This window comes from Dama dama, chromosome 14 (genome assembly GCF_033118175.1).
Source record: "Dama dama isolate Ldn47 chromosome 14, ASM3311817v1, whole genome shotgun sequence".
Classification (NCBI taxonomy): Eukaryota; Metazoa; Chordata; class Mammalia; order Artiodactyla; family Cervidae; genus Dama; species Dama dama.
Window position 1 is genome coordinate 40179970 of NC_083694.1, and position 18359 is coordinate 40198328.

The following is an 18359-nucleotide window of genomic DNA, read 5'->3' on the forward strand; positions in this document are numbered from 1 at the left end:
TGGAACTCTGCATTCAGATGGATATATCTTTCTTTTTCTCCCTTGTCTTTAGCTTCTCTTCCTTTCTCTGCTATTTGTAAGGCCTCCTCAGACAACCATTTTGCCTTTCTTTTTCTTGGGGATGGTTTTGATCTCTGCCTCTGTACAATGTTACAAACTTCTATCCATAGTTCTTCAGACACTCTATCAGATCTAATCCCTTGAATCTGTTTGTCACTTCCACTGTATAACGTAAGGGATTTGATTTAGGTCACACCTGAATGGTCTAATGGTTTTCCCTACTTTATTCAATTTAAGTCTGAATTTTGCAATAAGGAGTTCATGATCTGAGCCACAGACAGCTCCTGGTCTCTTTTTTGCTGACTGTATAGAGCTTCCCCATCTTCAGCTGCAAAGAATATAATCAACCTGATTTCATATCTACCATCTGGTGACATTCATGAGTAGAGTTGTCTCATGTTGTTGGAAAAGGGTGTTTGCTTTTTAAAAGACAGAACTAAAGGAAGTCAGCAGTGACTGAAACAATACCCAGCAGGGTGGGCTCTAAGTTCTCTCTCTGCTCAGTGAAGCAGCTGGCATCAAGCGAAGAAGCAAAAGGTGAGAGTTCTAAATCAACTTTTAAAATGTACCCTGTATTATTTGACACATATAAAAGAATACAACATTTAGATAAGTTATGAAACATGATAGTAAGATTAGCAATCCTAAACCCACCCACTTAATCAGTTAAAACTTTCCAAACACCACAGAAGCTAGCCACATCTTCCTCTCCACTCAGAAGTAACCACTATCCTGAACTTAGTATTGATTCCAACTCAACCTTTCTATGGAATATGAACACTGAGAACATACCCAGCAGGATAAGGACTACATTTCTCAGACTTCATGCAGAAAGGCATGGCTCCAAGGTTGACTTCCAGCCAATGGGGACCAGAGGGAAGGTATGTGGGTGACTTCCAGGAAGTGTCCTTAGAAGGTGACTTGCCCTTTTCCTTCCTTCTCCCCATTCTTGCTTGTGGAGAGCAGAGGGGACAGCTGGCGCTGCAACAGTCTCACTGGAGTACAAGCTACATGACTGCCAGGTGTGAGCGATGCCAGGGTCCCTGAGGACCACAGAGCCAGTGCAGCAGCCTTGACTGCCTATGTTTACTCAGAGAAAGAGGTTTCTGTTTTGTTTAAACCAAATTTGTTCATTGCAGAATCTTATACAACTAACACAGGCTGCACTGTTAGCACAGCCATGATCCCAGCTACCTCCAGCACCAAATACTCTGTCAGTGGTCTAAGAAATCTAAGGAGAGGATTTCTCCACTCGATAGTTTAAGGTAATGCTGATGGTTTTCAATAACCACATATGGTGTTTACTCAGCACCCACAAGGCACCACACTGAGCATAACAGAAAGCAAGGAAAACAGACCGGAGCCGGCCCTTGAAGAGCTGCTACTCTCAGCGAGTCACGGGGACAGAAGAAGAAAAACAGTTTCCTCAAAATTAGAGAAATGCTTCCTCTATCAGCAAACCAGTAACTCTTAATGCAGTATAGAGGGTGAAATCTGTGTGCTAAACTGACAGAGAAATGGGAGAGAGAGAAACAGGAGATTCCTCCCCTTTTATTTCTTGGTGGGAACAGGGAGGCCGTCCACAGCACCTCCATTTACAGTCTCTTCTAGATCCACTTCCACCGCCCCCCACCCCTACTTCTAGATGCTTCCGCAGACCTGTCTCCTCCATAAGGCCTGGCCTGAGACCAGCACCCTGAGGGTTTCCTTTGTTCTTAAATCCCGAAAGCTCTTACCATTCACACCATACAACATGGCATGGGTTAGCAAGGCCTGTCCTCTACTTCCACAGCTGTCGGGCCCAGAGGACGCAGGAGGCCTCAATGACTGGCTACCTGGGCAGCACACCCGGCCCCCCACCTTAAGTTGAGGATATCACCCGGCACCTTTCAATTCTCAAGCACATGTCCACCACCATTTATTTATTTAACAGATGTTTCCAGAACACCTGCTAAGTCAGAGCCTCGGGCCATAGATTAAAAACAAAAACAAAACCCTCTAAACTCAAGGAACTCATAGCTTAATTGGTTTCAGCCCTGTGTGGTGGCAAGCAGGGGACTAACGGAGGCAAGGGGCGCCCCAGGCCCAGTCGGGATGGAGGCATTTGAAAGGGAGTTACACCTGCCCCATTCAGCACAACCCCAGGGTGTCTTCTCTAATTCCCCATGCAGCACCTGCTCGGATGGTACAAATAATTTTAATATCAGTCTAAGAATTATACGGTCAAAAGGGTAATACAGCCTCATGAATAATTAGACGATGCATCTCCAAGTACAAAGTCTATGTGATTTTGACTGTCCTCCGTCAGGGTGATGACCTGGCTGTCACCTTCTTCTCAGGTCGTCTCTTCTGATACTCCCATCCCATGGTGCAGCCACTCTGACCATCACATGGATTCACGTCCATGTGGCTTCGCTTTAGCCTGGACGTTCGGGTCCATCCTGTCTAGTCAGGGCAGCCATCGTGCCCCAGGTCCAGTTAGGCCCCTCCCGCTCTCTGAAGTGCCCTTCACCTTGTCCATCCCACCAGCCTCCCCTGGGCTGACCTCACAGCACTGCTGTGTTCCCCTAACCGCCTTTCCTACTGGACAGGGGGGCTGGAGGGAGTGACCAGCCACACCTCAATCGTCCCATCCCCGGGGTCCCACACAACACCTGGCACATAGCGGGCATTCATCAGTAAATGCTTGCTCAGGGACCTGGGACAATCAAGGCTAAGTTTCTGTTACTAAACAGGCCAGAGGGAAAACAGACTGAGAAAGAACACATTTTCTCTCTCAGGAGTTCTAATGAAATGTCAAAGCCTTTCACCAACCTCAGACATTTACATCCTATTTTAAGAAGAGACAATTGAAGCTGTAGGGCAGTCTTCAAAAAAGCCTAAACTGTTTATCGAAGACAGTAGGTGGGGGCCGAGGCGGGGGGAGGATATTTAAGACTAAGAAAAATGATTATCGTATAAAATTCACACTGATCGTGCCTGTATCTCAAAGCTACCTTGATTCTTGTCTCTTCAGGAGGAAAGAAGAAAAGTCTGCTTAGAATGAATCAATCAATCAAGGTTTTATCAGGACTTAACCTTCGGGACTCTGTTAGGCTCTGTGCATAGACACATACACTGACTCCTGCTTTGAAGTTGAACAAAAAGAAACCAAACTGAGAAGAGAGAATGTCAGAGTTCCTCTCGCATCCTGATCTGACTTCTCCTGAGCTCATCCCGACTTTCTTTTAAGCCCTGACAACACTGGTTTATTCTCACACCAGGTGACACCATGCTTCCCCTCCCACCACTTTCACAAAGCCTTCTCCGACTTCTTGAGCCCACATTAATTTTTCTCTTTTCTGTATTCCTGTGGAGTTTCTTGTCTGTATAATTAATTTTGGCATTAAATCACAATGTCTTATATTATTATCTTTTTCTTAAGAGTTTATCTTATCTCTCTTAGAGAGCCTGTAAGAATCTTAAAGATCATGTTTTGAAATCTCTCATGACACTGAACTGAGCTTATAGTTGCTGTTTTGTTTAGTCCCTCAGTCGTGTCCGACTCTTTGCGACCCCAGATGCCTCTGTCCATGGGATTTCCCAGGCAAGAATAATGGAGTGGGTTGTCATTTCCTTCTCTAGGGGATCTTCCACCCCTGGGCTCGAACCTGTGTCTTCTGCACTGCAGGCAGATTCTTTACCACTGAGCCACTGGGAAGCACTTCTCGTCTGTGATCTACTATAAATCTTTCTACTTGTGCCCAGAACCAACTCCACATTCTTTTCCAACTTTCCCAGGAAACATATATTATTATTTCATTTTCCTTGTATATTCAAACTACCCCCCTCTCAAATAGTCTCCCAATGCCTTTTAAATATGCTCAAGAGTCTCACCATAGGTGCTTGATAAACACTGACGACCTGAACTGGTCCCAATCTGGTGGGTTTCCATGTTCTCTTTGCTGACACTGACATTTGCTAACACCTCAAGGTCAACCACAGATATCAAAAGAGGAACTGAGTGGGACACCTGCCACCAAGCAGGAGGGCGGGCAAGAGGTGATGATCTGTGAGCACTGGGCTCCCAGGGGTGGTCTTGGAAAAGCCACCCTCCCCCAGACGTGAGCGTTTTGGGGCTGAGCCCAGAAAATCCCATTTTCTAGGCTTGGGCTCAGAGATGGAATGTCCTTAAAAAGCCAAGAAATGGGAAGGAAAGGCTGCCCAAGCTCCAGATGTAAAATCGGCAGGAACAAACATGAATGGAGGCCATAAATCCCTCCCAGGACTCAGACAATGCCTCAGTGATAAGCATGCAGATTGCACACCTAGTTCAGCAACTCCCCTGAGTTTGCTTGTAATTAAGGGGGTTAGAAAGGTAAAAAAAATATATAAACCCAATTAATCATTTAAATATTTAAAGTCAGATTTTTTTCCTCACTCCAGGATTAGTATATTTCATAATGCCAACAGCAGACAGCCCTGGTTTTTACTGGGGTTCATTTTAGAGCATGTTTAAACTAGTCAGATTGAGTGATGCTTCCAGCAACTAATCGCATGTCAAATAAAAGATATTTTATGTAATAAATTACCGCTACAAGTAATTCAAATGTCATTTATCAGTTTTATTATCAGTCAGGCAAAGTCTTGTTTCTCTATATTAATCAAAATCAAGCTTTTTTTTTTTTTGGAGTAGTTTTGACACCTCTTGGCAAAAGTACAGAAGTGGAGAGGGAGAGTCACCCCCGAGCTGAGAGGAGCAGGGTAACGGTACAAGAAGAGTGGAGCTCAACACTGACAACTAAAAACTCCAGGTATTTAAAATTACCATTACCACTGTTTTTATACTAGTGTCAAAGCAGGAAGGAGTCTGTCTCTAAGAAGATGTATTTTATTTTTAGGGCTGGGAGACTCTTAAAAATACTCCTACCTAAATACCTAAACGGAGCAATGCTTTTTCTCAGAGAGATCTGGGCAGGAGACTGATTGAAATAACTGAATGGCCCCCCCCACCCCCATTCTTCTGCTCCTCTCAGAGAGGTGAGCGTTTTAACCCTTTGTGTCCACTGAAAGTAGGCAAATGTATGATGTTTTAGGCCAATGCTGTGACTCACAGAATAATCTGTTCTGAGCAAGAAGTTGCCAAGTAGCCAGGAGACCGGCTCAGTATTAAGTCACGAAGGGAACAGCTGGAACAGAACAGATGTGCATCTTAGAGAATTCTGTACCCCAGCTGCCACTACCCATCCTCAACAAATCCCACCAAACCCTGGGCCCAGGGCCACAACTGGAAAAAAAGTGCAGAGATTCAGGCTTTGATTTAAAAGAAACATGGAGTGTGTGTGTAGTGACCCAAGGCAACACAATGGCTTGACAAGAACGTTAGCCAGGAAGAATGGAGTCCCAGGCTGACGAGTGAATCTCACTGACTCAGCAGCCCCGGGATACGGTTCAGCACTGAGCACTGGTTCTCTGGTCTGAGTGGTTTGTGAGACCAGGTGACCAAGGATGAGATCAACTGGAGTTCATGGAACCTGGTCTCACTGCCCAGTCTTATCCAGGGAGCAAAGGAAAGGCAACGTCTAAATGAGACCTGTAACACACAAAGTGGATTCTAACCCACTGCCTGGCCCTGTGCTGTCTATACGAATGACTGCACCTCCCTGTCTATGGGAAAGACGGCGAAGTGGTTCCAGGTCATGTGGTAGGGGTCAAAACGAGTCTGGCATTTGAAACTGTGCATTTTAAAACTGGATATTAACACTTTAAAAGCATGTTTTGAAAAAATTAAAACTTCTGAGATAGACAAGTATTGAAGAGGCATTTTGAAAGACAGCAAATCCAAGGCTGAGGTCTTCACACAAAACTGAGCAATTTTCCATTGATTTGGAGTCAATTTTTACCTTTTTAGATTTTTCATAAGTGACTTAAAGATGGGGTTCTGCCTCTATTTTGGAAGCGTATATTTATTACTGGCTTAAAGAATCTTTATTCCTAAACGCGGTTTTCATTTAACAACAACAAAAACCTCTCATGGGCCATGTTCTCATGTAACAATTAAAAGTTGCATTCAGAAAGGACCTTCACATTTAACCTGAAATTCTCTCACAGACTGCCACTACATAAATACATGTGGTATAGCCAGGACAAGGAAGGAAGGAAGGAAGAAGAGGGGTGGGGTGGAGACGGCTAGCTTAAACCAGCTAATATTAACTTTAAAAGATAAAACTAGGAGACAAGTTATTTCAGTGACCAAACAAGAATGTACCCATGAATTAGATGTTTATGTTCTCATTAGCAAAACGGTAACATGGGCTTCTCTAGTGGCTGAGATGGTAAAGAATCTGCCTGCAATGCAGGAGACCCGCGTTCGATCCCTATGTCGGGAAGACTCCTTGGAGAAGGGAATGGCAACCAATTCCAGTATTCTTGCCTGGAAAATCCAATAGACAGAGGAGCCTGGTGAGCTATAGCCCATGGAGTCATAAAAGAGTTGGACACTATTGAGCAACTAACACTTCAACATGCAAAATGTACTAATGTAAGAAAATGAAAACACAACCAATAAATACTTTTACAGATTCTTGATCAAAACCAAAATACTTGAAACAAAACAAGAAACTCATTTATTCTTGTCTCTTGTGTCTTAAACCTTTGTCACATACTTACAAGTTTGTCTAGAAGAGAACTGGGTGTGTCACACTTTTTTAGAAAAACCCAAGAGCCATCTCCTATGCCCAGTCTCCCCTGGCTTGCTGAGTCTGAGAGACATGAAGCACTACCCTTTGGCCAGAGTCCTGAATCCCAGTCAAGGTTAAAGCAGGAGCTTGAGCAGGTGACTTACTGTATGGCTGCGAAATGAGGTGAGGGGGCTGGACAGGAACCACCTGTGTGGCTGGGCCCAAGGACGCAGGCTCATCGGCAGCCGTGCCTGACTGTTGGAAAGCCAAATCGATCTCTTCATCTGTCAGCCCTGGGGGAGAAGAGGACATAATTGCAGGTGAGTGCCTTTTGCCACTGTCCATGGCTGCAAGAAAATCTTCATTTGAGAAAAGACCTTGGAGTCACAGGACGCCTAGCATCCTGCTAAGTTGCTTCCCCGATTTCGGATTCTCCGGAACCTCTCTCGGCTGCAATTTAACCTTAAGCGACAGAATATTAGCCTCAACACTGCTTCCAAATGTGGCTCATTCAATTTCCTTAATTTATCCTTGAGTTTATTGCTGCTTTTGAAGTCGCTCCGTACTGCAATTCTCCATTCTTCCCCCGAAATCAGATACCATCAACTGCAAATGTGGCTCATTTTAATCTGTAATGGTGTTAAAAAAAGAGGGGAAAAAACTAACAATAATGCATGAAAACAGACAGGGAAACAAAAAACTAATTATTGGGTGAGACGACTAATTAGTCTAGATCGTTTCTGAAGACGGGAATAATTTGCTTTATTTTATGACAAATGCAGAAATAAAAAGAAAAATCAGGACTGACTGTGATTAGTATGAATGGGATATAGAATGTAAAGAAGAAAATAAAACAAGAAAACAGATCAAAACAAGGCCAGGCCCAAACTTTCAGATGATTATTACTCTAGCCTATCACAAGCTGCCTATATCGCCTTTGGCTAGTTTTTCTTTTTCCTTTAAAAAAAAAAAAAAATCCTCCCAACACTCTAAACCACAGTGCACTTGGGACATGAAATAGCAGGGCGCCATCTGCAGTGGCTATGACACGTGGAGAGGATTTGCCCATGGAAGAATAAAAGGCAAGTGAAAAACCCATGAAGACCACACGTCCAGTGGGCGCACAGCTGGGATATTTCAACAGGTCGGAGGCAGATGGGGGATGCTGGCTCTCGGGGAAGAAACGAGGGCCCCAACCTATTGATCGAGAGCTTCAGGATTGTCAAGAGTGACACACAGGTGTGAGATCGTTCCACAGGGCAGTCAGGGAAGCGATCCTGCACACAGAAGTACTCCAGGCACTGAGAGTAGGAGAAGCAGGTGGGAGGCCACCGCTAGTCTGCAAAGCACTCTGGCTGTTCTGGGAATGCCGGCATCCAGCCCAGCCACCACACAGAGCTTTTAAACTCGAGCCGAGAGTGCGTCCACATCTGCTCAGCAGCTCCCCATTAGAGGCCCTCAGCATGGTCTATCTGCCCCTGGGGGTAGATGAAATACAAGGAGGTTCTAAGGATCAGCATCTTCCAAAGCGTGGGGCCCTGCGCTCTGTGCCAAGGGGCTAATAGCCAGAGCATATTAATGCTCAAGTGCTGCCCAAGCTCAGTGCTGCCCTGCACCATGCTGGCAAGCGAGCTGGCTGCAGCTGCCCCTCAAACTCCTCACACCTCACCATAAGTGGTCAAGGGAGAATACCTGGATGACTCTAAATGGCCCTGGGCCATCTCTTCTCTCTGCACTGAGCACTTGAGGTTCCTCCCCATTTAACACTGCATCTCCTGTCCTCTTCACCCCGGCACGCCAGCCAGTACGGGCCAGGTCACTCCTCCATGGCGTCCCAAGGCTGCTGGGTCCCCCAAGTAAGTGCAGCATCCTCTCAATAGGCTGACATCAGGGGCAGAAGAGAGGCTGGCAGGGGGCAAAGGAACCATTCACTGGCGCTTATTATTGTTGTTCAGTCACTCAGTCGTGTCTGACTCTTTGCAACCCCATGGACTGCATATAGCCTGCCAGGCTCCGTGGTCTCCTCTGCCCATGGAATTTTCCAGGCAAGAATGCTGGAGTGGGTTGCCATTCCCTTCTTCAGGGGCTCTTCCGGACCTAGGGATCAAACCCGGGTCTCCTGCATTAAGGACATATTCTTTACTGTCTGAGCCACCAGGGAAGGCCATGGCACCTTCAAATACAAGAGTTGAATTTGAGTACGTGGGGCCAGGCGGGGGACGTTCCTCCTCCCTAAGGCCCCAGCTTATTGAAAAAAGCGTTTTCCTGTGCGGCAGCCTCCCAAGGACAGGGGCAGGACAGACAGACGAGCCGGGCAAACACAGGGAACACGCTTCCCCGAGCAAGCGCCTCCCAGGCTCCAGCCCAGGTGCTGACTGCCCGTCTGTCCTTCCAGGTAGGAGGGGAGCCCCATTCCGAGTTCTAGTAGGAACAGCATGGTTTCACCCCCATCATCAATAGTTTCACCCCCATTATCAGCCACGAGAGGAGACAGGGCGCCTGTGGCATCAGCACGAGTGGCTGGTCACTGGCTCATGATGGGACTTTATAAACCTGGTGGTTCGTGAGCCCTGTCAGTCGCTGGCTGCAAATGAGGGTAATTCTCCCAAAAGGAGCATTCGGTTGCATTCTCATTTTCCCTTTTGGCTCTTTCAAATATAAACAAGTACGATAATGTTTAGCACTGGGGAAATATACGGCAAGTTACAGGCTGTGCTGTGGCACTGGGAGCTGGGGCCGGTTAAAGGGACAGGACTCCCTGCCCGTGGACCTGCCCTCTGGCCTGGAGCTCTGACGAAGCCTATTTTCCTAATAAAACGTGTTCCCTGCGTTATTGCAGCCAAGCCCACAAGAGCGGCCACGGCTTAAAGGGCATCAGCACTTCCTTCCAAGCTCTTGTTTCACAGAGACCTTATCATGTGATGCATCACATTTACATTGGCTGGAGTTCTGATATCCCCAGTTCTCTGGAGAAGCAGGCTTTTGATTTAGTTACAGAAAATGAATTATTTTTCTTCTTCTTTTTTTTTTTTAAAAAGAAGCATTTTGACAATCTCAACGAACAATATAATTTCAGAGCTGGGCCATCATCCGAACCACCGACCTTATTTGACAGATTTAAAAAACAAAGACAAAAGAACTGAGGTTTAAGGAGGGTGAACACTATGCCTCAAATCCTAGTAGTAAAAGCCTGGTGATAGCAGATGAAACCCCAGACTCTCCGTCTCCAGCCTCGTGACTTCCCATGACGGCACAGAGTTATAGCACATCAAAAGGCAGACTCCAAAATGATGCCTGAAGCCTTCAATCTTGTTAAAATATAAGGACTGACCTATCTTCCCCCACTCCCCTCACCGGCACCCCATCTATGTTGTTTAGTCACTAAGTTGTGCCCAACTCTTTGAGACCCCAGGGACTGCAGCATGCCAGGTTCCTCTGGCCTCCACTATCTCCCAGACTTCGCTCAAATTCATGTCCATTGAGTCGGTCATGCCATTCAACCATCTCATCCTCTGCTGCCCGCTTCTCCTCCTGCTCTCAATCTTTCCCAGCATCAGGGTCAGGTAACAGCCAATGAATGCGGCTATACCAAAATGACAGGGGAACTTAACGCCTGGATCTTACTTGCAAATGTCACCTGGACAATTTTTTGAACACCACCAAGTGACAAGGGTAGAACGACCTCATCTCCTCATATTCTAATCAAATAAATCCAAGGCCTCTCACAGGCTGGTGCCTACGCTTCCCTTAGTGCCTCTCCTCTGGAGTGTCTGCCAGCTTAGGGAAGACTGACTCTACAGAACTCAAGTGATTCATCAGGGACTCAGAGAGCTGGAGGTGAGGTGGAGTGTTACTCCTCTCTGAACGCAGCACTTACCTACCCTGTCACCAGCTCCTGGTGCTGAAAGGATCATGCCCTTACAGACGGATGGGGCATTGCCCAGGGGCCACACAGAAGACATCCGGGATTCCACCGACCCCCACTGAGACAAACAGTGGAGAGATTAGATAGAGACCGTGCAGAATCCAAAAGGTTAAAAGGAATAATAAAGGAAACTGCCAATTGTAAGTGAATTATATTTGGCTCTGAAAGCTGAGGCACAGGCTATATTATAAAAGGCATCTCTTTGCGTTGTTTACCATCACCCTGACTAATGCAGACCTTTTTTTTTTTGTTTTAAATAATCTCATGCAAATTAGACACACACACACTTCCTTCCAGTTGATTGCTATCTGCAAGGAGTAATCTAACTGCAGAGGGACTGAGCAAGGGCTGAGCAGAGCAGACAGGAGAAAAGGGTGTCGTCGTCCTTTGGCAGGCAGACCTCCTCCCCCGTCACCCCACCTCAAGTCATCCTTTAGCTGCTGCCTTTGGAAAAATTCACCAATTTTAAGAAAGCCTAACATTTCCTTTCAGCTGGGGTGTCAATGACATGACCTAATATTGTTAGCCTTTTGCATTTTGATGCTCTCTCAGGGTCTTCACCTCTGCTACCTAGCAATTTGAGGAGCTACCAGCTCCTCCCCCAGTCTGTGACATGACAATTAAACTCTGTTATTGACGGAGAGCAAAACTAAGAAAGTCCTGCTCAGTTATCCCATCCCCTCGCTAGCTTTACTTATGAGGAGCAGAAAGGGACACGAGGGTGAGCAGGCAGAGTGGGATGCCCGCCTCTTGTCATTTCACCTTTAAGACCCCAGCTGCCTGATCTGCAAAACTGCGCTGAATTCAGAGGGAGCCTCTCTCAGATGAAGAGAAGGAGGGAGGGAGGACTTCTAGTCCTCTTGGGTTCGGTTCTCTGGAATCTACCTCCCGGAACGGTTCCCTTCCCCTGGAGAAGCCCCCGTGTAGACGCTGCGCAGGGACTTCTCTTCCAACACTTTCTGCAGGGTGGGATTCTTTTAAAAGGACAGAACAAACAAGCTACATTCTGCTGATTAATAAAGCTGCAGCAACTGAAGTCAATGGCCTCAAGGCTGCCACACCTGCTTATTTTTATCCCTTAGAAGATAAACAAAATTGTTTAAAGGTTTCTATTAAAATGCAAACAAAACCAAACCAGACTTTGTCAGAATAAGGATCTGCTGGGCACTGCCTGGCTCCGTGCAGGGGAAGCAGAGAGACAAGAGGACAGCAGACAGCACTGTTCTCTGTATCCTCAGGTCAAACAACCACCGGGACAGCAGGGGTAGGGAATAGCTGGGAAATAAGCAAGGTGATGAACGCCCAACAGCACCGTTCGGCCCAGCTCGAGTTTTATAATAAAAATGTGGAGTCTGACGGGGATCAGGGAACAGGGCCAGGGGTCCAATGGCCACGGGCAGCAGTTATGGGCTGGCCACTCGGCTGTCTCCCTCCCTCATCTCAGTCGTCTATTTACAGGACTTGGGAAATTCATCTGGGATGTGGGGGAACTGAGCAGGGTCACCTCTCTCGGAACACAACTAGTTATCTACCCAGGCACATCTGGGAGGAGATGAGGCAAAGAAGACAGCTGGCTAAAAATACTCCCCAAATTAAAAGAAAAATCAACTCTCTCAGAAAAGGTTAGGGGAGGAGACAGGGGAAAAAAGTATTTTTTTTTTTTTTTTAATTTTATTAACATTTTGTTGGAATGGTGGAGTACAATAAGGACTCTCAGAGCCTCTAAAAGTCGTTGGATGACCTGTAGACCCCTATTTCCCAGTGCCTTGTATAAAATTGAATTTTTTAAACATAAATTACACGTAATGACGACACTGTAAAAACTAACAGTAATGGAAAGCTGTGCTGTATTTCATTAGCCTGTATTATTCCGTGCCACCTGATCCAGCCGGGCCTTGTTTATGAGTTAGTGTGTTAGCAGATGCCGATGGAAGCATTTGCTTCGACCTTGCTCTTCTCATTGGGGCATGAAATTACGACGGCAGCACCTTGATATTACAGCCATAAATACAGTAAACTGCAAATTTAAGCCAACGGCTCCTATTGTCTCTGAACATAAAGCTGATCGGTATTTATTTAAAAGGAGAACAAAAAAAATATTATATATCACCTTGTTTATGGGGCCTCCCCCACCCACTTTCTTATCCCCTCCCCCCAGCCCCCCAACCTAATTCACTTCGTTAAAATATTAAGCAAATAAGCCAAATGCTTTCTCCTCCGCTGATTAACACTTCCCAAGCAGCAAAAAAACAGTTTCTGAGAAAACTAGTTTCAAACAGCATTACTCTGAATGCAAAGAGTTTTTATAAAAATTGATCTGATGGTGGGGCCAGTCTCCACTATTTTCATATTGATATGTAAATTCAAGAACAAGACACGACACTGTCATCTCTCCTTAAATAAGCAAAGTTTAAACAACAGGAGGAAAAGTTGCTGAGGATGCCCTGAAATTGAATGTCCTCAGTATCCTTCTAAAAATCGTTAGGCAGAAATGCTATTTCAAAAAGCAGCAAAACACTGCCTCCTGCCACCTATGGAAAGAAAGAAAGATATCTAAGCAAGAATATAACTCTCATCTCAACACAGAGAGCCAGGGACCTCTCATTAAAACTCGCACCAATCCCCTCCTTTATCCCAGTGAACCATAAAGACAATATATCCTTTAAATACATTAAATGTTCAAGAAAAATAAACACAAAGACAAAAGGACACTGGATATCACCCAGCCACGTCTCCGGGCATAAATCACTGAGTAAAAAGCCAGTGCACAAGGTACTGCGCCGCGAGCTCAGAGACTGAGGAGCCCGCCAGGCTTGGTCCACCGTCAGTCTAAGCAGAGAAGGCAGCTCTGCTTTCTTAATGTCCGTGAGAGAGGCTCTTTGTGCCGCTTAGAGAGTCAAACGGAAAATATAAAAACTCAGCCAAGTTCAGAGGCATCAAAGGACTAGTGGTGGAAACAGCAGAACCCCAGAAGGCAAGCTCCACAACCACTGCCAGTGAATCAGGCAGAAGGGTCATTTTAGCAGTGGAACTAAATGCAAGTTCTGGGGAGCAGTTTTATTCCAGATCAGACAGGGTGGGGTCATAGGAGCCAGAGCCCAGCACCATTGATGGCATGGCCAAATCAACCAAAATCAAAAGTTTCTGCACATTTACTTCTGTTACATTACTCTACAAGGTGGACGGACTCCCTTGGAGCCCTAAATTATTTCAGCCACACCAGTCGCTGAGCTTAAGCTCCTTCCGCATAAGGAGGAAACTTCCCTATAAAATTTATTGAGCTTCTCTGGGGAGTAGTATAACTGGTGAACAAGACAGACGTGAGCTGCCCCTCTGTGTAACACAAATTGAGATCTCTCATATGAAAGACTGGGAGGGTTTCCAATCAGCATCCATGATGTCTATTTTTAGATCCAGCGTCTAAAGGCTTTGCCTTTTTTTCCTCTTAATCCCTCTCTGCTAAATTAAAAACAAAAACAGAGGAGTTGCTTCTCATATATGATCATCAATTCCAAAGCCCGACAAACACGGCTGCTGGCTGTGCCGGACAGCGGTGTCTAACCCTGCAGGTTCCTGGCAACAGGCTGGGAAGCCAGCCCTTCCCACTGTGCATCGAACAAGTCCTGGGGAGGAACTACGTCTGAGGACTGAGGAGTAGGAATATCAGGGATCACTGTTACTTGAACGCCGAAGGCCAGGGAAGCCAGATGTATGTTTGTGCATAGATAGGAAAGCCAAGTTAATAAACACCTTTAACCATACTTGACTCTTACTCCCTTTAAAAGAGGCAGTGAAGTTTGTTTAAAGAAAAAGAAAACTTCACCTTTGACGACCAAAGTAATTCAGATCTGGAAGAAAAGCTGAAGTTCATCTAACCTGTTCTTTTCCTTTTCCTTTCCTTCTGTTTTACAGCTGGAGAGAATAGATCAGGGAGAGGGAGCACTGACCGACAGCCATGATGAGACCCAGGGCAAAACCAGACGCCCAACACAGTGCTCTTCCTACCGCCCTGGAGGGATGGAGCAAGTGCGGCCTGACCTGCCTGCTCCCCAGCCTGCTACCTGACACAGTGCATTTTTAAATACGCAAACTCTTAGAACAAACAGTCTCAAAGATGAGGAAAACAAAAAGGATAAATGGAACATAGGGAAAACTAGATGAAGGGTGCATGGAACCTCTATGTTTAAAAAAAAAAAGAATATAAGTATGCACACACACAAACACATCTGTTTAGTCATGTGTATAAGCATAAAATAAAGATAGATGAGAAACAGGTAATGTTGGTCCCAGGTGGAGAGGAGACTAGCTGGGGACATAGACTGAAGGCAGCCTTTTCACTGTATATCCTTATGAACTGTGTTCCATGTGAACATATTTCTGACTCAAGAGAATAAATTAATTGTTAAGAACAAAGAAAATATTTGGAGGGAAAAAGGAAACTTAATTGTTAACAAAATCACTTGGAATGATTATCCCCATTTTCTGGAAGAGAAAAGCCAAGGAAGAAGGTGCAGAGATATGCCCAGAAGCTCTGATTAGAATGACATTCACAGCATCTAATTTCTTGCTTAACCCATTGTGGCTGTAATGCCAGCAATCAAGTACAAGGTGGCTTTCTTTTTTTTTAATCGTATTTTTCGAAAGGCAGGCATCTGTTCTATTTTGACACATCCTGGCTGCCCAAATGTTTCTTTCAGCTCTAAATATTTGCTTCACCAATGGAAATGTTTCCATCGCTGCAACAAAACAAACATTTGCTTTGGGATGGGAGGGATAGCCATACGCTGTTTCATATGTTACTGGAAACAGCCTGATTTGGGAAACAATTGTACTGTGGGGCACAAACCAAGGTGGAGATTTTTGTTCCTTAAAGAAAACCCTGTCACAAGAGTTCCAGGTACCAAGGGTACACTCTGTTACTCAGCTGAATGCTACAGAAGTTCCATGTTCATGTGGGGTTTTCTTTTACATCTTGAATCATAAACATATGATCAGAAAGGTTTGTTATTTGCCATTCAACTTGCTTCCTAGAGTTTTAAATTACCATGCAGCTATCAGATTTTTTTAAGTCCTCATGTTAATCTGATATGAACACATTAAAACATGTTATGTTCTAATGGGTCAAAACATTACTTTGTCACCACCTATTTGTGTAGCTCAAATGAATCTGGTATTGGTTGCTACTGTCAACATTATTAGTGTAGTTCTACACTACATTATTAGTGCAGTTCATTATTAGTGAAAAATATTAAGTACTCAACCATAAGTGACTTAGCACACACACACACACACACACACTTAACCATATCCATAAATATCTGAGTGCTTACTTTGCTACGCTATGTGTGAGAGAGGTGAGCTCACCTTTCCTACCTGTGAAATGGCAGCTTTCCTCTTCCCCCCAATTTCTTATATTGGATGAGTATTTTGGCTGTCTCCTACCTATAATATACTATCTGTAACATTATAATATATAGACAGACGACATTTAATATACAGTTACATCTACCTATTGAAAAAGATAACACTTCAACTACAGAAAACATGGAAGATAAAGAAAAGCATATCAGTCAATGTACTGCTAAAATTATTAAGACTTGAGTTTTTTCAAATTAAAAATGACCTTTTTGCATGAGAATACCCAAAGCTGGCAAGGGTGCTATGGAAGAGAAAACCGAGCAGTTATTGGAAGACTACTCAGCACTCTTATCTCAGGAGTATTTTAAAATATTCACAACCTTTGACAACTGTTTTACTCCTAAGGAACAGTAAAATAATGTAGTATTAGACTAATATACAAAGGTGGCTTGTTGCCATTTTTTAATAATAACCAAAAATTTAAACAACATAAATGCCCAAAGAGGAATGATTAGGCAAATTATCACACATTTGAGTAATGTAATACTATTCAAACGTTCACAGTCACATGAACAATTTGTGATGGCATAGGAAAATGCTTTTGATACATTAAGACATAAAAAAGCAGATGTTATACTCATAGCATAAGACGATTACATTTTTTAAAAGTACAAAAAGAAGCAGTGTTGCATCACTTTTAACTTAATCTGAATTCAACTTATCCTTGTTCTGAAGTAAGGAGGGAAGGAAAAATTACATTATCAACAGTACAGAGAGGCCCACCCTTTCATTCAATGAGTGTTGAGTCTTCGAGTGAACAAAAGACAGGAGGTCTGAATTTACTATCCACTCATCAGATCCTTCACACCCGGGCAGCCTGAGCACCCTGCTGCGAGGGGTTTTCCCCCACAAAAAACTTGGGACCCCTATGCGAAGCCAATCATATCATCTGTTGTTAAACCAAAGATCTGTTTCACTGTGAAGAAACATTAGGCTATACTGGACCTACTGAAAGGGAAGACACCAGTCTCCTGCATCACATCTTTCTAAGGGATTTTGAACAATTATTTTGAAAATTAATACTTAATAGATATATTCTCATGTGTCTGTATGGGTGTGTTCAGTTGCTCAGTCCTATCCGACTCTGCAACCCTATGCCCTGTAGCCTACCAGGCTCCTCTGTCCATGAGATTTCCCAGGCAACAATACTGGAGTGGGTTGCTATTTCCTTCTCCAGGGGATCGTTCTGATCCAGGGATCAAACCCATGTCTCCTGCGTCTCCTAACACTGGCATGCGGATTCTTTACCACTGCATCACCTGGGAAACCCCAGCTATATCCCCATAGTCCAATTCTGTATTCTAAAGATGCAAAAGGGTATATGAGAAGTTAAGTCTCCTTCCCACTCCTGCCACCAGGCCAACCAGTTCTCTCTTCCAGAGGCCACCACCACTACTAGTTTCTTATACACTTTCTATAGGTAGTCCATGAATATTAAATTGCTTTCATATATTCATATATCATATATATACATATATATATGGAAATTTCCTGGTGGCTCAGATGGTAAAGAATCCGCCTATGATGCAGGAGACACGGGTTCAATCGCTGAATCAGGAAGATCCCATGGAGAAGGGAATAGCAACCCACTCTAGTATTCTTGCCTAGAGAATTTCATGAACAGAGAAGCCTGGCGGGCTGCAGTCCATGGGGCTGCAATGAGTTGTGGACATGACTGAGCAACTATCACTTTCACTTTTTCTTATATTTCATATGTTACACATGTATATGTTCTTGTTGTTCAGTTGCTCAGTTGTGCCCGACACTTTGCGACCCCATGGACCGCAGCATATCAGGCTTCCCTGTCCTTCACCATCTCCTGGAGCTTGCTCAAACTCATGTCCATTGAGTCAGTGATGCCATCCAACCATCTCATCCTCTGTTATCCCCTTCTCCTTCTGCCCTCAATCTTTCCCAGCATCAGGGTCTTTTCCAATGAGCCAGTTTTTCACATCAGGTAGACAAAGTATTGGAGTTTCAGCTTCAGCATCAGTCCTTCCAATGAATATTCAGGACTGATTTCCTTTAGGATTGACAGGTTTGATCTCCTTGCAGTCCAGGGGACTCTCAAGAGTCTTCTCCAACGTCACAATTCAAAAGCATCAGTCTAAAGTGCTCAGCCTTCTTTATGGTCCAACTCTCACATTCATACATGACTACATGCATATGTATATATTAATATTTATATTCACACATAATTACTTCTAATACAAATAATAGAATATTATAAATACTGCTTTATACTTTGCTATATTTTTGAACACATTCCATACTGTCAGTATTTGTAGAGCCCTCCC

At 44.5% G+C, this 18359-nt stretch overlaps 1 protein-coding gene across 3 annotated transcripts in view; it reads right to left on the minus strand.

Annotated features, from left to right (window-relative positions):
- Positions 1–18359, minus strand: part of PEX14 (peroxisomal biogenesis factor 14) — a 135774-nt gene that overhangs the window by 21775 nt on the left and 95640 nt on the right. For all 3 annotated transcript variants that reach the window (XM_061160423.1, XM_061160422.1, XM_061160421.1), the window contains exon 4: positions 6884–7012. In XM_061160423.1, coding sequence (XP_061016406.1) covers positions 6884–7012 — 129 coding nt within the window. The remainder of the gene's footprint in view (positions 1–6883; positions 7013–18359) is intronic.